General features: G+C 36.1%; 1 protein-coding gene across 1 annotated transcript in view; it reads right to left on the reverse strand.

Annotated features, from left to right (window-relative positions):
- Positions 1 to 26960, reverse strand: part of Rpn9 (regulatory particle non-ATPase 9) — a 237333-nt gene that overhangs the window by 62962 nt on the left and 147411 nt on the right. The window contains exon 9 of the mRNA XM_090405989.1: positions 8828 to 8953. Coding sequence (XP_090262115.1) covers positions 8828 to 8953 — 126 coding nt within the window. The remainder of the gene's footprint in view (positions 1 to 8827; positions 8954 to 26960) is intronic.

Genomic DNA, 26960 nt, shown 5'->3' on the forward strand with positions numbered 1-26960 from the left:
TTTGCAAGACATGAAGATTATCAAAAAACACTCCAGAGAATTAAAGAAAGATAATGCTGGGCAGTTGAAAGAGTGATGCGAAAAATTTGTAGATCTTGTCATAAGTGTCAGGTTAGGAATTCTTTATTAGGGAAAGAACTCTTGCTGACAGTACAATTGCTTATGCATTTTATACAAACCTTTTTACAGACATAGTGTGTCCATTAAAATCAAAGTCTACAAACTGTAGAAAAAAAAAAAAAACCCTGCATTTAGTAAATATGCTATATTAGGTAGGTAAACCGTAGAGTTCTAAACATTGCAAAACTGGTAAATAAAAATTTGTTTAAAATCGCATTTTATTTATTTATTTTTTTTTTTTTTGGGGGGGGGGGGGGGGTATTTCTTGAAGTGGTATTTCACGTCAAGAAACTGCGCATTTCTTGAAGTGAAATACCAGTGGTTTATTTAAGTCAAATCTTTAAAAAGGTATGTATGGCGTAACTAAAAGACAAAGTTATGCGATAACCACAGTAATGAGCTCTAATGAAAGTAGAAATATTTCATATTAAAAATAACAGTACATCATAAGTGTGAAAAAACAACAAGCAAATCAAAATCAAAATCAAATCAAGGAATGCAAGGTACATACAACAATCAAGTTTACCAATTAAAAATGGTTGTCAATGTACTAGAAAATAATATTAATTATTATATAAATGTAATAATGTTCATATTAATTACATTAATCAATTATTTAAATCCCAAATACAATTTGGGATTTTGCTGATCAAATTCTATTCTTATTGGCTTAAACCACAATGTAAACGATGGTACAACATGACAGAATTTCATGCCAGCTGGGGGCATCAGCCAGTTAAACAAGGCCCCCGTTGTTTTTGCCAGGGAACCAGCATGAAGGGTGAAAAGACAGTTACTGGAACAAATCCTGAATTGCAAAGAAATGGAACTAGCTGAGGAACTGGATAAGTACCAAATTGACATGATAGGGGTGACTGAAACAAAAAAAGATAAAAACTGGCAAGATCTTTCTAAGCAATAAATACAAAATGTTACATTCAGGCAATAACAATCAGGAAAAAGGAGTAGCTATAGTACTATTCAACACTAAATAAGAGGCTAATCTTCTTGAATGGCAATATGAATTAGAGTAATTTGAGCAAATATCAGAATGGGGGACTGGACAATGAGACTTATTTGTGCCGATGGTCCCACAGAAGGTTCTAAGGTAGAAGAAGTGGAGGAATTTTTTGAGGCTTCAGAGAAAGCAACTGAACAATGAAAAAGGAAAAGCTGAAATATTTTGGGAAGATTTGGAGAAAAGAGCAAAGCTAATCTTCTTCTTCAGCTTGTCCCACTTAAGTGGAGTCTCCTCCACATCCTCCTGTCTTGGGCTGTCACCACATCCAAGTTCTTCATCCTCAAATCCTCTTCTACTAGCTCCCTCTATCTTTTCTTTGGCTGCCAACGCTTCCTCCTTCCTTACACACCCATCAGCATGACCTTTCTTCCCACATATTCGTCCTCTCTCTCTCTCTCTCTCCTTATCGCATGACCAAACCATCTGAACCTTGCCTCCTGTATCTTCGCTCCTAAGTTGGTAACTTTCACTGTTTGCCTCACATAGTCATTTCTCAGATGATCCTTTCTGGTAACACCGCACATCCACCTAAGCATTCTCATCTCTGCTACTTCCATCCTGCTGATGTTATTTTTCCTAAGGGCCACAGTTTCCATAGCATACATCATAGCTGGCCTCACTACTGTCCTATAGATTTTGCCTTTCAGACTGATCGGCACCCTCTTATCGCATAGCACTCCAGCCATCTCTCTCCAGTTCCTCCAACCCGCTTGTATCCTGCATCTCACTTTCTTCTCAGCCCCTCCAGCTTCTTCCACTGTTGAACCTAAGTATCTAAAGTCCCTCACCTTCCTGTTCGTCCTCTCTCTCTCTCTCTCTCTCTCCTTATCGCATGACCAAACCATCTGAACCTTGCCTCCTGTATCTTCGCTCCTAAGTTGGTAACTTTCACTGTTTGCCTCACATAGTCATTTCTCAGATGATCCTTTCTGGTAACACCGCACATCCACCTAAGCATTCTCATCTCTGCTACTTCCATCCTGCTGATGTTATTTTTCCTAAGGGCCACAGTTTCCATAGCATACATCATAGCTGGCCTCACTACTGTCCTATAGATTTTGCCTTTCAGACTGATCGGCACCCTCTTATCGCATAGCACTCCAGCCATCTCTCTCCAGTTCCTCCAACCCGCTTGTATCCTGCATCTCACTTTCTTCTCAGCCCCTCCAGCTTCTTCCACTGTTGAACCTAAGTATCTAAAGTCCCTCACCTTCCTGATGACATTTCCTTCCAGCTCCAGATCTGTCTCCTGGCCGCCATCCACTGTGCAACACATATACTCTGTCTTACTTCTGCTCAGTCTCATACCTCTCTCTTCCAGTACTTTTCTCCATCTTTCCAGTTTAGCTGCCACTTCTTCTCTTGAATCTGCACACAGCAAGATGTCATCTGCATACAACATTGTCCAAGGCGCGTCTTCTTCTCTCACCTCCTCTGTCATCACCTCCATCACAATATTAAACAGAAACGGACTTAATGCTGACACTTGATGCAAGCTAACTGTTACTTGAAAACTTTGTCTGTCCCAGACAGGTCCGAACACTTGTCTTCACATTTCTATACATCTCCAGCACCAACCTGACATATTTCTCTGGTACCTTCTTCTCCCTCAGACACCTCCAGACTTCTTGCCTTGGCACTCTATCGTATGCTTTCTCCAGATCAATAAATGCCAGATGCAGCTCCCATTGTTTCTCTCGAAACTTTTCCATCATCTGCCGTAACCCAAAGATAGCATCTGTTGTTGATCTACCAGGCATGAAGCCAAATTGTTCCTTTGCAATCTCCTCCTCCTTCCTCAATCTTCCATCAAGAACCCTTTCTAGGATTTTCATTGTGTAAGACATCAACTTTATTCCTCTGTAATTCTTAGTCTTGTGTATCCCCCTTTACCCTTGCAGATGGGGACAAGAGTACCCTCCCTTCATTCCTCAGGTATATTTTCCTGTTGGCAAACTTTCATGAACAGGTCTCACAGCAGGTCAATTCCCTCTTCCACCAGTGCCTTCCATGCCTCCACTGGAATCCTATCTGAGCCCACTGATTTTCCATTCTTCATCCTCTTCATGGCCTCCGTCACTTCCACTCTACTGATATTCTGCACCATCCCCTTAGAAGGCTGCCCATCTTCTCTGTGAGTCCTCGCATTTTCCTCATTCAGAAGTCCCTCAAAATATATTCTCCATCTGTTTCTTATGTCCACATTCCACCATAATACTCTTCCTTCAGTGTCTTTGATCTGCCTCACATGTAAGATGTCCTTTGCTGCTTTATTTCTACATTTCACTAGTAGGTAAATTTTTCTCTGTCCTTCCTTTGTTTCTAATTGATCATACAGATCTTGATATGCCATGGCCTTTGCCACAACTCTCTTGACTTCTTGCTTTCTCTCTCTGTACACCTCTCTGCCCTCTTCCATACTTGACTCATCCCACTTCTGCTTTGCCTTCCTCTTAGCTGTCACTGCTTCTTGTACATTATTATTCCACCACCAACCCTCCTTCTGCCCTCTAATCTTTCCAGATATCTCACCAAGCATTTCGAGCAAAGAGTAAAGTGAATAATAATGGCAAATACTTGTTGGATTTCTGCTCAGTACATGGACTAGTTATTAATAACACAATGTTCTTCCAACATAAAAATGTGCACAAATTCACTGGTGAGAAGAGGCAAGGAATAAGCAAAGTCTTGTTGACTATGTTATTGTTGATAGTGATGTTTTTTCACTAGTGCAGGACACCACAGTGTAAAGAGGATTTGAAATTGGAAGTGACCACCATTTAGTCTTCAGCAGGATAAAATTGAATTTCATACTGAAAAGAAAAACATGTAAGAAAGTTTTAAAGTGAATAAAAATTGAGCAGCTCTCAGATGAGATGTCACTGAATCTCAGAGAAGATTCAGTGACAAGCCCTGAAGAAAACATTGATTCAGTCAGAGAGGCATGTGGTGAGGTTGTAAGGATAGAAAAATCAAGCTTCATGGTAGACTTAGGAAGTTAAAGAGGCAGTCAAGGAAAAGAAAAAACATTGAAAATTCATGGCAAGTAAATTGGTTTTTGCTCTTAGAGAATGAAGAGAAACATGTGAGAAAGCACAGTGTAAAATTAGTACGTAAAAGTCATCGGAAGCTTTGGTAGAAACAGAAAATAAATATCAGGAAGGTGGCAAAATATTCTGGAGGTTAATGAAAAAGCTTAGAAATGGAGGAAAGAGTACTGTAAAAGAAATCAGAGATGATAAAGGTGACACGAAAACTGACGATAGAGATATCCTGGATGTCTGGAGTAATTACTTTGAAAGATTGTTAAATGAAACAAGTAGTGTCACCATGATGGTAGAAAATACTCACTAATACTTGAAATGGAGAATGCCATCAAAAATTTGTAATGTGGAAAGGCAGCTGGAGTAGATGATATTCAACCAGAAATGCTCAAAACATGGAGGAATAAAAGTTTTACAGCAGCTGCACTGCATAATTCAGAAGGCCTAGTCACATGGTCGAATTCCAGATGATTGGAGTAGAGTGCTCATAGTACCCATCTTCAAAAAAGTAAATAAAACTGAATGTGAGAATTACAAAGAAATTTCCCTACTGAGGGTTCCTGGTAAGATTTATGCAAGTATTCTTGAGAAAGAGCCAAGAAAATTGTGGAGGAGAAGAACATGCTGGGTTCAGGCCAAACAGCAGTTGCCATGATCTGATACTCACTTTAAGACAAACAGTCGAGAAATCATGGGAATAAAACAAGGATTTGTATTTGAGTTTTGTAGATTTGGAAAGGCATAGGATCCTTGGAGGGAGGGAAGAAGGGTAGAGTGACTGAGTGTGTCGTTGTCTTTTCTCTACCCAATGTGAATCATTACATTAACATTTTAGTCAACATAATGTTATGAGTGGTAATTAGTTTACAGAATTAACAACGCATATAAAGTATATTAATTAAAGGTAACTTTAATGAATAACTTCTATATTTCGGCAATGTCACATTGCCATCTTCGGGAACATAAAGATATGGTATGTGCACTCAGGAACTAACACAAAGCAAATGAGGAAGAAAGCAAGAAACTAACATTGTTCCTAAAGTCCTAATGGTGCCCTCTTGCGGGCTAATTTGGTAGTCTTGGCAGTTGGGCTGAAGTTCTCATAATGAAAGTCTCCCAAATTTGGGGCAGTTTCATGCACCCAAATTTGTTGAGGTTAGGAACGTTTTTTAGAGCTGCTGAAGATTCTTTGAACAATCTTTTGTATTTAAACTTGCTGCGATGGATTATTTTTGTTTTCTTCCAACGAATTTTATGGTGGGTATGCCAACTTTTTATATGGTTTGTAACAGGAAGTAAGGTCATATTTTTTTTTGAGGATATTGGATTTTGAGGATAATATCCTCAAAAAAATATGACCTTACTTCCTGTTACAGACCATATAAAAAGTTGGCATCCCTTATCCGCTCTACCAAAGACCAACCACTTCCCCTAGACCTACCTGGTGTATACCAGGACCCTTGCAGCTGCAAATTGTCCTACTTTGGCCAAACAGGCAGAACAACAAATATCAGGATTTCAGAACACCAAGACTACATCCGGTTTCACCAGTACAGCCGCTCTGGGCTGGCAGACCATGCCTTAGATACCCACCATAAAATTCGTTGGAAGAAAACAAAAATAATCCATCGCAGCAAGTTTAAATACGAAAGATTATTCAAAGAATCTTCAGCAGCTCTAAAAAACGTTCCTGACCTCAACAAATTTGGGTGCATGAAACTGCCCCAAATTTGGGAGACTTTCATTATGAGAACTTCAGCCCAACTGCCAAGACTACCAAATTAGCCCGCAAGAGGGCACCATTAGGACTTTAGGAACAATGTTAGTTTCTTGCTTTCTTCCTCATTTGCTTTGTGTTAGTTCCTGAGTGCACATACCATATCTTTATGTTCCCGAAGATGGCAATGTGACATTGCCGAAATATAGAAGTTATTCATTAAAGTTACCTTTAATTAATATACTTTATATGCGTTGTTAATTCCGTAAACTAATTACCAGTTATGTCTAACCAACGTATAAGTCTTACTACTAGAATAATGTTATGAGTGACTAATACTGAACATTTACTTGATTATCTTATCAGAAATTCTCTGCAAATTCAATTCCAGGTCATTATTTTTGTTCTTATTCAGGTATATCACATATCTTGCCATGCTAAAGGGTGCATCATTACAGAGGCGTTAAAACAGTGATTGTTAAGAAAAATTAGCATTACTTCAATTCACCACTTCACCCAAAACAGGCATACTGAAACTGGTTAAACATATAATGCTCAATTATAAGAAATAAGACACGTCTGGCAACAATTGGCTTAGACACATACACAAACCAGTCCAAATATTTCACTTAAGTTGTTATCTATGAAAATTCTCCTTAGTTTCATTTATAGTACAGGAATACCTTGTATGGTGCGGTTTTGAACGATGCGGGTTTTGGTCTAACGTGGTTTTTATTATTACACTTATCATTATTACATTAACATTGTCAAAACACTGACCGGCAACTCCCGGGTGCAGCAAGTGATAGTCGAGAGCCACGTTTATGCAGTAGTTATTCGATTGGCTCTCACATAGACACGTTCTTTTCCCACAGCATTTTATTATTTACATTAATATTAGTATTTAATATTTTTTTATTATTTAAGTATGAGTGAAAAGAGACAAAACAAAGAAGACACTGTTGGAGTAACAAAAAAATGCAAGTGGTTGACATTAGAGAAGAAACTTGAAATTATAAAATGTCACAAGAATGGCGCTTCGTTTGCTAAAATAGCACATGAGAATTCAATGAATGAGTCATCTGTACAAACAATTATTCAGAGCAAAGAGAAGATTAAACAACATGGAATGACCACCGCTTTTTATATGTCAAAAGTGATCACGAGAAATCTATCTTCTATAATGGAAAATATGGAACGCCTTCTAATGATCTGGATTGAAGATTGTAATCAGAAAAAGATTCCTTTGAGTCAAATGATAATCCAGGCAAAAGCAACAAGTCTATATGACAAAATAAAAGCGAAAATGAAGGAGGTACAACTGGTGAAACTTTTATAACAAGTCGTGGGTGGTTCTACAATTTCAAAAAGCATATGGGACTCCATAACGTAAGAATCCAAGGTGAAAGCACAAGTGCTGACACTAAAACTGCAGAATTATTTCCCAATGAATTGAAGGAGCTTATTGAGAAGGAAGGCTACACAGATATCAAATTTTTAATGCTGATGAGACTGGCTTGTTCTGGAAAAGAATGCCATCGCGTGCATTTCTAGCAGAGAAGGAAAAAACACAAGCTGGGTATAAAGTGTCAAAAGACCGATTAACACTTTTACTAGGAGATAATGCATCAGGTGATTTAAAATTGAAGCCACTGTTAGTGTACAGAATGGAAAACCCAAGAGCTCTTAAGGGCTTTACAAAGAACAATTTGCCTGTTCACTGGCGTTCTAATAAAAAAAAATGTGGGTGACTTGTTCAATTTTCGAAGACTGGTTTAAAACTTGTTTTTTCCCTGAAGTTAAAAGCTATTGTAAAAAGAATGATATTCCTTTCAAAATTTTGCTTTTATTAGACAATGCACCAGGCCATCCAACTCTATTGACTGACTTAGATGAAAATATCAAGATTCATTTTTTCCCTCCAAACACAACATCAATTCTGCAGTCGATGGATCAAGGCATTATCTCCACTTTCAAGGCTTACTATTTAAGACAAATTTTTGCTCAAGCTATTAAAGCTGCAGCAGAAGAAGATTCTTGGACTTTTGAGTGAATTTTGGAAGAAATTTAACATAAAAGATGACATTCAAAATATTTATGAATCTTGGCAAGAGGTGACTCAAAGCAACACGAGAGCCGTATGACATAATATCTTGCCGCATTGTTCAAAGGACTTTGTTGCCTTTGCAACACAGAAAGAGAAAATCTCAACAGAAATTGTGCAGATGGGCAAAGATCTTGGTTTTACAAGTTTAGATGGTAACAATGTGAACGAATGCATTGATTCTCATTCAAATGATCTGGATGATGAAACCCATTTGGAGTTGGAACAACAACGAGCCTGTGAAGCAGAAGAAGATGAAGATGACTCCACTGATGTCATGGTTGAAGAATTTTCATTTGCTGACCTTTCAACTTTTGTTAGAAAAATCGACGAAGCTTCCGACTTTCTCATAAATGCTGACCCAAATTTGGAAAGAAGCATCAAAGTGAGACAAAGTCTCAATAATGGCATCAAATGCTACAGAGATCTAGTACTTGAAGAGACAAAGAAGACAAGGATGGTTTAACGAACACTAAAAGACTACTTTAGTAAAAAGTAAATTACTGTATGCTAAAATTGAAGCAATATTTGTTTTGTTTTCTACAACTTTTATATCAGTTTAAAGGGATTTTATTTGTCATTTAGTTAATAAAAATAACAATTTTTTTTTCATTTTTAAACATTTTTATTATCCTAAATTTTTGTAACAAACAAATTAAATTGAAAACCCTTATAAATAGACCTTGAACAACGCAGTTTTGCATAGCGCAGATGTCTCTTGGAACTAATTAACCATGCTACACAAGGGTATTCCTGTATACTATAGCAAACTGATATATCGAGCAAATAGGTTTATTGTGGACATTATGTAAAATCATTACCTGATTTTTCCAATATGGTTTTAATTCTTCATAGCGAGCTAAACTACCACTGTTGAATGCATACAACAGATCAATGACCCATTGCTTATCTGTTTCTTTTATAGAATTTAAGATAGCATGAGCAAGCTAGTGGGAAGATGAAAAAAATTACAACTGCATTAAGATATATTTCAAGTAAGTTTTATCAATTAAAATGATTCAACATGTTCTATATCTAGTTAGAAGTACTAATGATAAAAATCAGAACAATTAGAACCACAAAATCATGAATGGCTCTGATTGTGCTTTTTCAATATTCTAATTACAGTTCTGAAAAACAATGTAGTATGAATAATGTAGAAAGGCTCACTGATAAATTAAGCAAAAGACTGAAAAGAAAAAAAAAACAGCTGAAGTTATGTGTAACAATTGCATAACACTGAAGATATAATTATAGAGGTTAATTTCATCAACAATAGATCACAACACACAAAGCTGAAATAAACTGTACAATTGACTCTCATTACAGAACACTTATATGAACCACAAGATCGGTTTATTAACAATGGACAGTTTGGTATAGTGCGCTCCCTTCAGAAAATCTGAGGCTTCAAAAAGGATCTTTGGTAATTTGTTAATAGTGAGTGAGTTTGTTACAGCGGTGTTACTATAGTGAGAGTCAACTATAATTACGAACATAAACTGTGGTAGTAATATATATATATATAAATTCACTGTTATGGATGCCTTTGATAAGAGATAAAATCATACATTGAATGGGTAGTTTATTAGGTACACCACTTACCTATCTAAAAGGGGCACTGCAAGCACTTAAACGATATGACTTTTTTTTTTTTTTTTTTTTGCCATAAGTCTTTTGTGTGATAGTATTATGTGAAAAAGAGAAGACCATTACAAATTTGATTATAGTTGCAACTACAGGAACATTTCAGCTAGTTTTCAGATTAGTTATATGTAGGTAGTTTCTTCAGTCAATCTGATTTCATAGGTAAGCAGACAAAATGTTGGGTACTTAATTACAAGGAACACAAAAGTTACTTTAATATGGACTTGCAGACTATCACCTTCAAGCATACTACAAGAAGATTCAAGTCTCATAAAAGCAGATTCCTTATTTAAAGACCATATAAAAAATCTATATTTTACTGCATCCCTAATCTAAACAGTTTTCATCGATTGCATTTTCCCTTCTGAGAAGAGGAACTTACCTATGCAAGGCTGTATAACTTATAAGTCATTTATACTTTGAAATGTGCTAGATTGGATATGGATAGGCCAGGTTAGATAATCTGAAAACCCTGCTCTATAGATGAAATATGAAACTTTTTGAGCCACTTCAGGCCTCCAATATCGGCTCAGCCCACAAGACAGAGCAGATACACTAAATGAGGTGTAACAAAACACTGTACTGCTCTACTAAAATTCCTGATTTCACATCTGTACTGTCACTCTTACCATTATATATGTTTGCACTTTTGTTCTAATTTTCCATTTTTATTTTTCTGATTTTATTAGTCCCACAGACGAAAAGTTATAGCAAATTAATAAAAATGTACATAGCTAGGAGGGAAACAATTAAGAATAAAAGCTTTTTTTAATGTAATTAATCTATTATTATTATTCATCAGGAGATAATTAATGAGATTAAAGAATAATTGTAGGAATATGCAAGGTGTTTTGATAGCTAGAAAAAAGATTGAGGAGCAAAATAACAAGATGGCAGAAAGAAAGAAAGCAATATAAATACAAAGAGTAAAGACCAGTGGATGAATGACAGAAAAACATGCTCGTGTCAAGAGATGAATGTGGGAGATGATTAATTATTCAAAAATGGGCATGAATGGACAGTGATGCATACGTTAAAAATGGTTTGTACACGTAAAGGAAATTAAAATTTAAGTTATTTGATAGCAAGAAGGTGGGCATAAACAATCCTAAGATCTAAGTGGATTGATGAAGTCAGAAGTCTCTTAGAAGATCAAAACAAAATATGTGACAATCATGTAGTCCTGACAAAGTAATTTAGAGCAAAACTGTGGATAGAAAGCTGGGAATGATGTCACAATAATTGAGTAGTATTGCACAGTATCCTGTATATTCCTTGAGGATACATATCAAGAATTTGATGATGGTGTAAGAGAATAAGCAATGGAACTAACTAAATCTTGTCTTGGTTGTTCAATGACAGAAGAGATAGTCAGCGCATCAGATCTATATAGTCAAGGCAATGGTTCTTCACAAACAGCATTAGCTTCACCCTCGTTCAGTGCTGATTTTCTTCTTCTGACAATGTAATCAGTGATTAAACTTTGCAATGATGATTTTACTAATTCTTTTATGCAGCTCGCGATATCCAGACATATAGTTCTTCAGCTCACATTGGAATTTAAAGGCTCGTTCAGAATTTGTCATTAACAAGAAAATGATTTTCCAATTTATTGCACAGTTCAAGACCTTCTCGAATTATATTTGCAGTGAGGAGGAACAGGTTTTTTCTTCTGCTTCACTATCATTTTCTGGATCTCTGACGATATCTAAAGTTAATCGACATCCAATAATATGATCATCACTTAAGGCATTATGCACAAGCAATTCGTCTACATCATTCAGGCTAAATGTATCAAAACCTTCTCCATCAATTTCATATGCCAAAGTAATGATTTCAGCTGATAATTTGGATGTTTGCATTGTTGCACTGTTTGCAACACATCCAGGCCAAGCTGCTTTCCAGCAGGCATTTAAAGTTTGTGGTCTTATTTCAATGATAGCAGATGCAACATAATTTAAGCAGTCCAAAATAGAAAATTTTTTCCAAATGTCAGTTACTGTTAATGATTCATTTTCTAGTTTATCCAATATAAATTGAAAAGTGTGCTTAATGTAATATTTTTTAAAGGTAGCAATTATGCCTTGATATAATGGCTGAATAATGCTTGTTGTACTGGAAAAAAACACTACCTGCACATTTGGATGTTCTAAATGCGAATGACTTGGTGCATTGTCATTGATAAATTAATAAAACTTTAAAATCGAGAGCTTTTTGCTTCATATATGTTTCCATTTCTGGTACAAAGCAATTATTGAACCATTCAGTAAATACAGCAGTTGTTACCCAGGCCTTTGTATTAGCCATCCAACGTACTGGCAGCTGTTTTAGATCTTTGCCTTTTAGAGCATGTGGTCTTAGAGATCGATTTACTAGGAGGGGTTTCAACATTCGATCTCCTGATGCATTGCTACAAAGTAACAACGTTACTCGATCTTTACTTGTTTTAAATCCACTTGCTTTTTTCTCAGACTTTGTGATGCAAGTTCGACTAGGCATTTTCTTCCAAAACAATCCTGTTTCGTCAGTGTTAAACACTTGATCGGGACAACATTCATCATCCTCAATAATTTTTGCTAACTTCTCTTGAAAATTTTTGGCTGCTTCATCTGCTGCTGCAACCTTGCTTGTAATCTTAACATTATGAAGTGCATTCCTTTTTAAAACCCGGTTAACTATCCTTTGTTAGCAGGGGCAAATGCTGGTCTTGAAATTCACGCTTGCTCTTGTTATCATTCAGGGAGTGAGAGGTGTGATTGAGGTCTGATTAGCAGATTAATGAATTACTGACCATTTAAAACTATATATTTAGAAATTTATGTACATTTAATCATATAAATACAACATTTATTTTACAAATGATATTCTGTTTTTTTCAATTTAGCTACTTGAATACAAATTCTATCCTACAGTTCTTCTTTATGAACTGGTCAATAACATTGTCAGAAAAAGTTGGTTGTAACTTAATTTTCCCAAGCAACACGCACACTTGTAAAGGCTGGCTGAAGCTCACTGGTTAGAGCTACTTTGACTGCATATGTTTAAGACAACGTGAAGGGAGCGGAAATGGCTTTGCACATGCATGAAATCACAGTGCTGCAGCGAGGACCTGGAAGCTCCCACAACCAAGCAAGCTAAGGTAGCTTTGAGTAGACGAGCAGGCATCAGCCTTCGATACTCAAAGCAAAGCTCAATTATTGACATGCAAGCTTAAGACATCTTCTGTCTACAAAAATAAAAGCCTAAATGGAATGCTTATAAATGCATGCATTTATTAACAAATAAATATTACTTCTTTCTCGAGTAATGAGCTTGTGCAGCAAGCATGGAGAATTCGCCCTGTTTGCTAGCTGAAAATTCTTTATCAGCCTGGGAAGCGGAAGTAGACGGCTCCCATTGCTTCATCTGTTCATAAAACCAAAGAGCTTCTAGTTTAATTAAATAACCACTTATAGGAATTCTTCTTTGAGTTAATTCTTCAATCCAAATTATGAGCGCTCGTTCCGTTTTTTCTCATAAAGCATCGCTAGTGTACAATGATAATTTGGCACTTCGTTTTGTGCCAGAAATGACAGATTTTCTTATTGTGACTTCATTCTTTTTAATTGCTCTTATAGTAGAGTCGCCTAAATTAAAATGTTTACCAATCGCCATAGATCCCTCTCCTTTTGCTAAGCGATCTAAAATTGCAATTTTCATTTGCAAAGAAATTGCTTTTCTTTGGTGCTTTTTTTTCCTCCATTGGGCAAAATTAAATCTTTAAAATAAAAATTAGCAAAATTTAGACTTTCGATAATGAAAAAACAAACGCTTACTCACATGCAAAATTAAACTTCACGGTCACTCACTGTTTACACATTATGCCAGAATGTGCTGCAACACGCTGTTCATTACGTACAATTGTACATAAGTTTTGAAGTTATGCACGCATAACTTCAAATCCGCATAAAAAGAGACCTGAGTGTATATACACACACACAGAGAGACGAGCTAAATTACATTTCACATAGTAAGCTGAAGAGACAATAAATTGATCAATGGCTATTCTACTGGTCTGACCTCTCGTGAAAATAAATTACAATAAATAAATGAAATAAAATGAGGTGTCACGAATAATAATTATAATAAAATTAATTACATCAAAACTATATTTTATTTCAGACAACATCGGATAAACATTCTTTCATATAGATAGTTTTGTTACAGTAAAATGATGTCCTAATTTAACATGACAATTGTTTTAGATTTAGGATTCTGGATTACATATGGTTCTATTTATAATTAACTCTTAATGAGAAAGGTTAAGTAGGTAGAATATGTGCCAGACAATAGACACTTTCCTCAGCCACCTAAAAAAACAACACAAACACATACAATTCACAATTGAGATTGAAAAGCAAAACACACTTCTGTTTCTAGAGACACTTGTCATGTGTCTTCCTTCTTGCAGTTTTTTTTTTCCTTCACTGTTTGCCAGAAAGTGACACATACTGGGCAATATATTATTATTATTATTGTTGTTCCGGGAAACTCCAAGGAGTCGACAGACTCATCAAGGGAGGCCCTAACATCATGTCAAGAACAACTATTCAACATTCACACAGTATCTATCATACCTTGCCTTGAACTCATTCACGGTCGTAGCACCCACAACGGACTCTGGAAGCTTATTCCACTCATTTACCATTCTCCAAGTAAAGAACCTAGCTCTAACACCCTTGTCAACCACGCTCTTTCCCAGCTTCCATGCATGGCCCCTAGTCCTCCCACCACCAGTCATATTTTCAAAAATATCTTCTGGATCAATCTTATAAAAACCCTTCAGTAATTTGAATGTCTCAATCATATCACCCCTCCTTCACCTATCATCCAATTTCTGCAACCCACAAATCTTCAACCTATTCTCATAAGGTTCATTCCACAGACCTGCAATCATCTTGGTCACTCGTCTCTGGACCCTCTCCACTTCCTCCCCATCACGAAGAAACCCCGGTGCCCATAACTGGGCACAGAAGTCCACATGGGGTCTTATCAAGGCTCGATACAAAGGAACAACAACTTGTTCGTCTCTGCATGTTAAAGTATTTTTCAGAAGCCAAGTGATTTGGTGAGCTGTTTTAGTTACTTTTACAATGTACCCCCTAAACTTCAACTCCCTATCCACCAACACTCCCAAATCCCTGGCCTCATCAATCTCCTGGAGTATGGTTCCACCAATGCGATATACTTCTATTCTTTTCACCCCAAAGTGCATAACCTTACACTTCGCCACATGTGGCACTCCACTAGTCACAAGACGTCTTTTAGACTCCACTCCTGAATAAACCACTCTTTGATATCTCTCCTTCAACTACCCTCTTATCCATCTTACCAACCCTATATCTATACCCATCTGCTCCAGTTTACTGATTAGGGTTCCATGTGGTATCCTATCAAAGGCCTTGGCAAGGTCCAGTAGTATCACTGTAAACCCATTACCCCTATCCAGTTCAGCCGTCACTGTGTTATAAAACGTGAGCAAGTCACTGAGGCATGATCTACCCTTCACAAAACCATGTTGTCCCCCATACAATATCCCATTTTCATCTATCCAATCCTGTATTCTTTTCTTGACTAATTTCTCTAAGACCTTGAACAATGATTCCTGATATGCTAATCGGTCGGTAATTTACAACGGCAGTCTTGGAACCACCTTTATGCAGTGGAACTATTTTCCCCTCTTTCCACCCGCTCGGGACTAACCCAGACCCGAGACTCAAATTAAACAAAATGGTCAAGGGTACTGACAATTCTTTAGCTGCTTCTCGTAAAACACGAGCTGGTATACCATCCAATCCCACCGATGTATTGACATTGAGGTTATGCAATAGACTACTCACCTCCACTTCATTAACCACAATTCCCGTATAATCTACTGGTTTATTCATTTCTGCAATGTCACCACCTGGATGATATACTTTTGCAAAGTGCTCACTCAGTAACTCAACTATCTCAACTGATTCAGTTACCTCCCTACCATCAGCATTCTTTAAAATCAATCTGCCATGTACATTTTTCCTTTTACTTGCTACATATCTAAAAAATTGTTTAGGATTCTCTTTAGCCTGCATGGCCAATGTTCTTTCGTAATCCTTTTTTGCTTTTCTTACCAAACTCGTCACCCTTCTGGCCTGCGCTTTATACCGTTCATGTGCCTGCCAGTCACCCTTCTCCTTAAATTCCCTCCATAGTTGTTTCTTTTTTTGCAACTCAAGCTTAATGGTGTTATTCATCCATTTAACCCCTACTTGATTTATTATTCGGACTCAAGGTATACAGTCAGCCATTGCTTCATGCAAGCACTTCTTAACTACCTCCCATGCACTATCAACTTCTAGTCCTTGCAGTTGTACATGCCATGGAACTGAACCAATCAAACTCCTAAGCTTGCCATACTTTCCAGCCCGATAATTCCACATGTACCCTGTCTTAATTGAAAATTCTACACCTTTAGCCACCACCCAAGTTAAGACCCTACGATCACTCTTACCGATTGGTGGCAATGTGGTCATATTTGTTACAGCCAAATCCTCAGATGTAATTACTAGGTTAAGCACTCTCTGACCCCTAGTATTTTCCATTACATGCTGTCGCAGATAGTTATCCCTTAATAACCGCATAAAATCCAGTTCCTTTTTCCCGTGTGTCCTCTCCTCACTCCAATCAATGCGACCATAGTTGAAATCTCCCATAATAATCACCCTCCTTCCACCCATTTCTTCTATTTGCTTGTGCATATTGTCACCACCATCTTTTCCATCACCTGGTCTATAGCAGCACCCAATTGTAAATTTAGTTCTGCTAGCCACAATCTCACACCAAATGGCCTCAAATGTGCTCTTTTCTCTATCCTGCAATTCAACTTCTATTCTCCTTGGCTGGAGCTCATCAGCTATCATCAACAATACTCCTCCCCCTATTTTATTCTCCCTGTCATTTCTGAACACATTATATCCATCACATTCAATCCCACTAGTTATATTATCTACAGTCAGCCATGTTTCACTAATACCTATAACCTGTGGTCTGGAAGTGCCAACCATGGCCAAAAACTCTTCCTTCTTGTTCCTAATACTCCTAGTATTAGTGTACATGAATTTAAGACCCCCATTAGCCCCAACCCTACCTTGATGCCTTATATTAACTATCCCACTCAGATTTGTTGTCCTTATTTGCTCTGGCATATTATATTCATTCTTACATTCAACTGCCTCCATAAGGACTGTATCTCTACTCCCCCCCCCCTTAAAAAATCTAGTTTCCCTGAATTTGCACATCCACTACATACAGCAACACTTTCTCAAGTCTTCTTACACCGTAACCATTCAAATGCAAGCCATCCATCTTATATAGATCCTTTCGCCCATCAAACTCACTCTACACACCACAAATTCCACACCACTCGTCATACATAACCCACGCATAAAGTCATTCGCAATTATAGCCCTCCTTTTAATCATTTCACTGTCATACCGTGGCAAAAGACTAATCTTTCTAACTCTCTCACTCTTTTCTTTTGCTACCTCAAACAATTCATTCAGGTCTTCTATCATTTCCATTTTATCTCCTTTCAAATCATTCGTACCTGCCACAACAATCATTTCTTTCACCCTTTCCTTTTGCTCTCTAATAGACTCAGTTACGTCCTTTATGGTCGCACCAGGTTGGTACGATTTTGTCAAATCCTCTACTAACACACCTCGTACTAACGAGTCTCTATACAGCACTCTATCCTTCATTTTGTTCATGTTCACATTCATACGTCTATTTTTCCTGTCATACCTTTTATTATTGGTTGGTTCATTCAGTCTACTTTTGCTCATACGCTCTAGCTACTGTTTTGCCCTTTGTATTGCACCATTTAACAACGCGATCTCACTCATTGCATCTATCTCATCTTTTTTGTTCTCTGAGAAACCATTTATACTATCATTCACACTTTCTACATTCACATTCTCACAATTTTCATGTACAACCTTGCCGTTTCTTGTCATATCCCTATTTCCTTCATTCTGAAGGTTGACAAAAATATCACACTCACGATCCGAAATACACTTCAATTCCTCATTCTCCCTACATTTTCTACACACATTCAATCCTTTATTATCATCTAACCACACTCCGAACGCACTCCGCAAAGCATACATTTCACAGCTAGTACACCGACTCATTTCTTTTATGCTACCGTTCTTTGATAACGATGGCGAACCTTCATTACTGGCCGCCATTTTCCTTCGCACAGGTGCCATACTTATTTGCAACGTGTTTTGTCAAATTATACGTTATAACACACCAAAAATAGACGCACTAAAATACGCAAGGCAAACAAAACAAAACTACAAAACAACAAAACAAAACTAATGATACTTATCTTATCTGGAGCTTGCACGAACACTACACATTACGAATTCATCTAGTGGCGACTTCCCGACATAGATTATGTTATAAAACACTTTAGTACACTAACCACGCTAATGAAGCTCCAATAATATACCAAAATTACACACTTAAGTCCATTAAATTGAATCCAAAACATCAATAAATCAACAAAAAACACAAATCTCTCAGGAGCTCCGATAGCATGTCCGTTCACCAGCTAGACTCGACACCAATGCCAATATATACAAAAACTCCCAATACCACGCAACTCAAAAACTAAGGGTCATTAATATACCAAAAAAAACAGGACACTGAAGATTTCCTCCAATGAACAAGCACTTAAAGATGAATTCAAAGTTATCAGCAATACCTTTCTAAAAAAATGGTTACAGCCAAAATACTATCAACAAAATTCTGTACAAGATCTCACTTAAAAACAAAAATACAATACAACTGTAACCATTCCATACATTAAAGAGATATCAGACAAAATAAACAGAATACTACAAAAATATAACCTTAAAGCCACCTTTAAACCTCCTGCAAATTAAAGAACTTACTCAACTCATCCAAGAACTCCTCCCTCTGCTGACCACCCTGGAGTATATGGTATTCATTGCACCTGTAATTTGCCCTATATAGGGGAAACAGGACGCACAATTTCCATCAGAAAAAACCAACATAAATGACACATTAAATCCTTTCTTTTAAGCTTACACGGTGATCCAAATATATTTTTGAAAATTATGGAGACAACTACCGTGTTTGAATAAAAACTTGAGTTTAATATAACTAAAATCTACATTCGAGTTTTTGACCTTTATGTCAAGGTCACCTTCTGGAGCATACAACTATACACAGAAAACAAGCTACACTACAATCACACTGGTTTGTTAAAGTTACTGACCAACCACTACAACAATTGTTGGCCTGACCTCTGGTGAAAAAAAAAAAAAATTATACATCAACGCTAGAGTCATATTATTCATGTTATCTGTTGGTTGTAGAAATACATTGGGTGCAACAGCAAGTCTGTGTAGCTATCTATATACATATATTAACATCATGATTATAAATGTATGTTCCAGCCAGTTGGTATGGAATGGTTTCTAATATAGTATTCCCATGCTTTAGAGATCTTCGCTTGGCTTTGTGCCGAGAATAGTCGATTCATGCTGAAGGGGAGAAAGAAATGAAAGACATTAAATATAATAACTATGGTCAAGCTGGTCTTTTTGATTATGCCCTGAACACTTTACATAGAATTGACTGGAAAAGCACCTGTTGTTTACATCACACCAAAACATGGTATGAATGTAAATTTAAGAGGCCTGTGACATTCTTAACAATCACCCAAATCTTAACAATAATGATGGTCTAAAAATTCTAAGCATATGGAAGGCACATATTCTACCTGCTTAACCATTCTCCCTAAGAGTTAATTATAAATATGACCATAAGTAATCCAGGATCCTAAATCTAATGTAACAATTGTCAGGTTAAATTAGGACATCATTTTACTGTAACAAATCTATCTATATGAAAGAATGTTTCTCTGATGACGTCTTAAATAGAATACAGCTTTGGTGTAGTTAATTTATTTCATTATTTATTGTAATTTTATTTTCACTAGAGGTTAGGCCAGAAGAATAACCATTGATCAATCCATTGTTTCTTCAAGTTTACTATATGAAATGTATTTTAGCTTGTCTCTCTCTCTCTCTCTCTCTATATATATATATATATATGCATACCCAGATGATGACCTTAATATAAAGGTCAAAATGTTGGAAAATTAAAATTATTATTTCTAACACGGTTATAAAGTTTATAATTTGTGTAAAATGAATGCTGATCACCATGTAACACTAAAGGAAATGATTGTCAGACATACAAAAATATTTTGGAAAAAAGAGCAAAGCTAATAATAATGGCAAATACCTATAGATTTCTGCTCAGGACATGGACTGCTTATTACTAACACAATGTTCCAACATAAAAATGTGCACAAATTTGGAGAGAAGAGGCAAGGAATAAGAAAAGTCTCATTGACTATGTTATTGTCAATAGCGATGTTTTCTTCCTGGTGCAGGACACCAGAGTGTACAGAGGATTTGAAATTGGAAGTGATCACCATTTAGTCTTGAGCAAAATAAAACTCAATTTCATATTGAAAAGAAGAACATGTAAGAAAGTTTTAAAGAGAATAAAATTTGAGCAGCTCTCAGATGTGAACTGTAGACTAAAATACACAATCATTATTCAAGAAAAAATGAAAGAGTCTGAGAATAGAAACTAAACCTTGGAGATTCAGTGGCAAGGCCTGAAGAAAACACTGATTGATTCAGCTAGAGAGGAATGTTGAGAGATTGTCTGCAAGGATCGAAAAATTAGAACTCCATGGTGGACACAGGAAGTTAAAGAGGAGTTAAGGAAAAGAAGAAAGCATACCAAAAGTTCCTGGTAAATAAACTAGCTAAAAAAAAGTCATGGGAAGATTTTTAGTAAGAACATAGAAAACAAATATCAAGGTGTCAACATGTTCTGGAGGTTGTTGATAAAGTTCAGAAATGGAGAAAAGAGTGCTATAAAAGAAATTAGAGATGATAAAGGTGACATGAAAACTGGAGAAAAACATATCCTTGGAGAAATAGATATCCTTGTATGGAGTAATTACTTTGAAAATTGATAAATATAGCAGCATTAAAAAAACACTCAACAGGGGGATGCAGTCAGGAATACATATGCACGGGGAAATCAGCCATTATTACATAATTTCCAGACAAAAAAAATACTATTGCTGGCAGCAGAGTACAATGTATGTAGCAGATAGCACCATGGCTGTAAATAGAGGATTAAAGTAATGGAGGAAGTGGCTCATGAGGTGCACTCCCATGACAAGTCCATGGATTCCTTAAAAGGATTCTGTAAAAATAAACATAATTCATAATTATGAATCTTTTTATAATTATTTCTCTATGTTAGAATATTATTAGTTTTGGTTTCATAACATGTATATAGGCACTTGCAGTGTGCTGCCCATTATTGATATTACTATTGTCAAAATGAAATGTAAACCATTTGTAACTGATGTACTTACTAGATTCTGATAGTTGTGTTACATTCATTTTTTTTTTTTTCCATTGTAATTTAAAGTTGTTAAGTGTTGAGGCATTCGTTGTGGTTTGTAAAGAGATTCTGTTTATGCTAACGGACATATGTATCAGCCATTATACATAACTTCTGGCTAGCCATTTACATGTAGTAAGCATACTCGTCGAGGAGATTCATGGATGATAGACAGAGCGTTCTATATCTGGGGAACAAGGAAGACAAGTAGAGACAGAGAGAAAGAATGAAAGTTTAAGAATGCAGATAAGAGAATGGAAAAAATCCTAAAACACACCCAACTCAACATCAGAGTTCAAGATCGGTACTATCAACATAAGAAGAGTGAAATTGACAATGGCAAAGAAATGGAGCTAGCTGATGAATTGGATAAGTACCAGATCAACATAATAGGGATGACTGAAACAAAAAAAGACAAAAACTGGTGAGATCTTTCTGAGCAATAAATAAACAATGTTATATTCAGGCAATGACAATCAAGGAAAAGAAGGAGGAGCCATAATATTCACCACTAAATATGAAACTAATCTTCTTGAATGGCAGGCAATATCAAGCAGAGTAAAGTAGGCAAATATGAGAATGGGGAACTGGACAATGAGACTAATTTGTGCCCATAGTCCCACAGAAGATTCTAAGATAGAAGTGGAAGAATTTTTTGAGGCTTGAGAGAAAGCGAATGAACAATGAAAAAGGAAAAGCTAAAATATTTTCGAAAATTTGGAGAAAAGAACAAAGCTAATAATAATGGCAAATACCTATTAGATTTCTGCTCAGGACATGGACTGCTTATTACTAACACAATGTTCCAACATAAAAATGTGCAAATTCACTGGAGAGAAGAGGCAAGGAATAAGATAAGTCTCATTGACTAAGTTATTGTTGATAGTGATGCTTTCTCCCTGATGCAGGAAGTAGAGTGAACAGAGGATTTGAAATTGGAAGTGATCACCATTTAGTTATGAGCAGAATAAAATTGAATTTCATATCGAAAAGAAGAACATGTAAGAAAGTTTCAAAGTGAATAAAGCTTGAGCAGCTCTCAGATGTGAACTGTAGACTAAAATACACAAACATTATTCAAGAAAAAATGAAAGTGTTTGAGAACAGAAACCAAACCTTGGAGATTCAGTGGCAAACCCTGAAGAAAACATTGATTGATTCAGCCAGAGAAACACGTGGTGAGGTTGTTTTCAAGGATAGAAAAATCATTACTCCATGATGGACACAGGAAGTTAAAGAGGCATGAAGGAAAAGAAGAAAGCATATCAAAAGTTCCTGGCAACTAAGTCAGCTTGTGCTCTTAGACAATACAGAGACAAACGTAAAAAAGCTAAACACTGTGTAAAACTAGCTAAACAAAAGTCATAGGAGAAATGGAGGAAAGAGTGATGTAAAAGGAATTAGAGATGATAAAGGTGACATGAAAACTGGAGAAAAAGATATCCTTAGAGAAATGAATATCCTTGTATGGAGTAATTATTTTGAAAATTTGTAAATGAAACAAGCAGACATGACAGCACAGTGGTAAAAAAACACTCAACAGACATGCAATCAGGAATACATATCCATACTCAAAATAAAAAGAGTCATCAAAAGCCTGAAATGTGGAAAGGCAGCAGGAGTAGATGTTATTCCAGCAGAAATGCTCAAGTATGGAGGTAAAAAAGTCTTGCAGTGGCTGCACTACATAGTTCACAAGGTCTGGACAGAGGGACGAATTCCAGATGATTGGAGTAGAACTCTCATAGTACCCATATAAAAAAAGGGAAATAAAACTGAATGTGAGAATTACAGAGGTATTTCCCTACTGACTGTTCCTGTAAGATTTATGCAAGTATACTTGAGGAACCGTTGAGAAGGATTTTGGAAGGGAAGTTTAGTGAATAACAAGCTGAATTCATGCCAAATAGAGGCATTAGCTAAATTAGCTATATACAAGACAGTGTTCAAGCCAATTTTACCTTATAGATCTCAAAGCTGGGTTAGAAATAAAACACTTGACCAAAGACTAGTGACTGCAGATATGAGTCCTGAGAAAGATTAGGGGTATGAAGATGGCATCAATGGCAATATCATATTAAAAATGAGGATATTAGAAAGAACTTGACATCAGGAATGTGAGACGAAAAATAAGCAAAACAAGTGTTCTATGCTAGGTTGACAGGAAAAAGATCCAAAGGAAGACCAAGATATAGGTTGATTGATACAGTAAAATGTGCCTTAGAAGATAGAAATATAAGATCTGATAATGTTGGAGTCTTGACAGGTAACTGATTGATTTGGGGAAAAATTGTAGGTAGGAAGTTAGTGGTGATGCAAGTTTTTCATGTAGTACTATCATATCTTGTACACCTCTTGAGGATACATGTCAGGAATTCACCTGGTTACGATTCCCGAAAAGGGAATCGTAACAAGGTGAATCCTTTGACTGGACTGGTGAGACTGTCAACAAGTGAATAGCAATTAAAAGAAGATTAAGCAGACATTTTATTTCAACGTTTGAATTAACGCTAAATGAAAATTTTGCCTTCTGTCTCAAGGATGTCAGTAATATTGATTTATTAGAACAAGTGATGTAATTAGAGGAATATGAAACCGTAAAGTGGCTTTAATGAAGAGTTCTGCTTTGATACAATGTTTATAAAGTAGTAAAGGAAACTGTTTTTCTCTAGTAATGAATTTATGATTTGTGCATCTTGTAATAAAACTGCCTGAGGTAAGAATATTTATACTCCAGTGAAACAGCGAAGATGAATGCAACAATTTTTGCTAAATAAGGAAACACTGCATAGTCCCAGAGAAGTTAGAAGTCTTGAAAATAAAGGCCTAATAAAGAAATAACTAATGAACAATTTATGTTGGTAGGAATTTGTTGTGGAATACAAAATGTTCAGATTGATTTACGTGAACCAAACAATCGCTAGAATGAATCAGAGTGAGAGAATGAATTTATTCTAAGACAAAAGGAGATCTCTAGAGTATATTTTTATTTTAGATGGCCTTGGATTCAAACAGTTTTATATTATTACTTTTATTTACAACACACACAGTTTTTAGTTCAATTAATGTATATATTTTGGTGCTTGAGTCAGTGATTTTCTATTCTAAAAAAAAAAAATTGTTAAAAGTCATTGCACCAATCTGAATTGAACCCTTGTGTAATTACTTAACACTGAGTAAAAATCTTTTTACAGAGATTAAAAAAAAATTATAATATAAACAATTCCATCATAATGCTGGAGCATCAATTTTGAGCCCAATGGAGGATAAAATCTTGACATTCAAGTCTATTAAATGACCCAAATATCATTCTCGCAAATAACCAAAGGAGGCATGCAAGTGAGCCTTTTTTGGAATAGTGGAACATGATTTAGCCTTTGATCACTATGGAAGAGTTTGAAATTAATCAGACAAGATCAATATTATCTGGGGGATGATGTTCCATGATACCATCTAGATGTGAGAGACATGAAAAGGGATAGAAGTTGCACAATAGCCCAAGCACAAGATCAATAGCTAAGTGTGCTGTTAGAACAGGAGACAGCAAGTTTTTCTGCATGTGACCATTTCAAACTAAGATTTGATTTTTATTTATTATTATTATTATTTTTTTTTGAAGTGGGTGCAAGCAGCAGCATAGAATAAATGTAAAGCTGGAGTTCACCTCAAGCCACTTGTAAATATGAATAATTTTCTTGGCATATCAATTTGATTGATTGAGAACCAAGACAGACAATGATCAGAGATTTTAAGTTGAACAAGAGAGTGATTATAGACAGCAATCTGAGCAATCAGCAATCAAATAACAGATGATTCTGAGAATGTGGTCCATCATCGTCATCAACTTAAAAAAAAATTCTATCATCTAAGTCTTGGTTCTCAATCAAATATCCCAAAGATAATCCAAGAAAACTATTCATATTAGAAAACAGAAACAGTAATCAGACCATGGAAAAAAAGAAAAATCATGAAGGTCATCCTGTTTTGTTCTACTGTAGAACCAAATCAGTAGCCTGGTTAGCATATCCACTCTCCAAATAACAGGCTGTGGGATCAAATCCCACCACAAGCATGGATGTTTGTGAATGTCTTCAAGTGCGAGTCCATCATCCTGCTTACCAGAAATCTGAAATGGCTTGAAAAAGTTCATGGTGGTCTCTAAGGCAGGGTTTCCAGACCAATTAAAAATGAATAAAATTACAAATAAAATAAAATAATAACAATAATCCTTAGCCTGCCATGATACTAACACACTATAAATTTAATACCTTTCATGGGTAGGAGTCACATAGAAACAACAAGGTCAAAACTGACTAGGTAACAAGCATTATATAATATAAAAGAAACTTATATATATACGAGGGCGGTCTGAAAAGTTCTCGGCCTTGACCATAGATGACAACACTATGGGAAAATTTTTCTTCTAAGTTGATACATCTGTCATAAGCATCCATGTGAAATTGCAAGTCATTCTATCAAGTAGCTTGTTTTATACAGCTGTCTGAAGCAAAAGTGTTTTCTGTATCCCTTGAAATGGATAAAATTGAGTATCATGCGATTATAAAATTCTTTGTAAAAGACAGTTTAACGCCAAAAGAAATTCATTCAAAGTTCACAAAAGGGGCACTCTTCTCCTTCGTTTTCGACAACATGGCCGTACCAGCCTTGAAGATGTTCCACGTGAAGGACATCCCAAAAAGTGTAATAACACCAGAAATCATTGATCAAGTGCACAATATGATGAGGGGCGAGTCAAAGTGCGTGAAATTGCTCAGAGTATAGGCATTTCAAAAGAACGTGTAGGATATATTTTGCATGAAGAATTGCAAATGAAAAAGCTTTGCGCAAGATGAGTGCCGCACTTGCTCAGAGCAGATCAAAAACGCACTCGCATGAAAATCTCTGAACAGTGCTTGGAGTGTTTTAACAAGAATAAAACTGATTTTGTGCATCGACTTATTACTGTGGATGAGACTTGGATTCACCATTACACACCAGAATCGAAACAGCAGTCAAAACAGTGGACAGAAGCCAGTTGTTCAGCACCAAAGAAGACAAAGTTGGTTCTATCAACAAGAAAGGTCACATGACACTGGTGTTTTGGGATGCTAAAGCCATTTTGTTTATTAATTATCTTGAAAAGGGGTAAAACAATAACTGGGAAATATTATTCCGATCTTTTAACCAGACTAGATGAAAAAAATTCATGAGAAAAGACCAGAAAAAAAAAAAAAATCATCTTTCATCAAGACAATGCACCTGTCCACAAAGGTGTTTTGGCAATGGGAAAATTAAAGGATCTGCACTATGAATTGTTGGAACATCCACCCTATTTCTCAGATTTGGCTCCCTCTGATTTTATCTCTTCCCAAAACTAAAACTTTTCCTCATTGATTAGCGTTTTTTTTTTTTTTTGAATCAAGAGGCGATTGCAGGGTATTTTGCAGATCTTACTAAGAACCACTACAGGGATGGGATAATTCACTGGAGCATCGTTGGAATAAATGTATTAGTCTTAAGGGAGATTATATTGAAAAATAAACATAATTTTGAAATTATAAATTCGTTTTTTTATTGTTAGGCCAAGAACTTTTCAGACCACCCTTTATAAGGCAAAGGTCTGAGTTATCAGAGTGACAAGTACAGTATATGTCCAGAAAGAGAAAGTAAAGTCAGCGTTACTGAAGGATGGTAATGGTTATCTGGTAGTCTGGCAGGTATTTCAATAATGGGTCGGAACAATATGCAACACATAGCCTC

This window comes from Typopeltis vanoorti, chromosome 16 (genome assembly GCF_054136105.1).
Source record: "Typopeltis vanoorti isolate ZY-2024b chromosome 16, IOZ_Tvanoo_1.0, whole genome shotgun sequence".
In the NCBI taxonomy this organism is placed as follows: domain Eukaryota; kingdom Metazoa; phylum Arthropoda; class Arachnida; order Uropygi; family Thelyphonidae; genus Typopeltis; species Typopeltis vanoorti.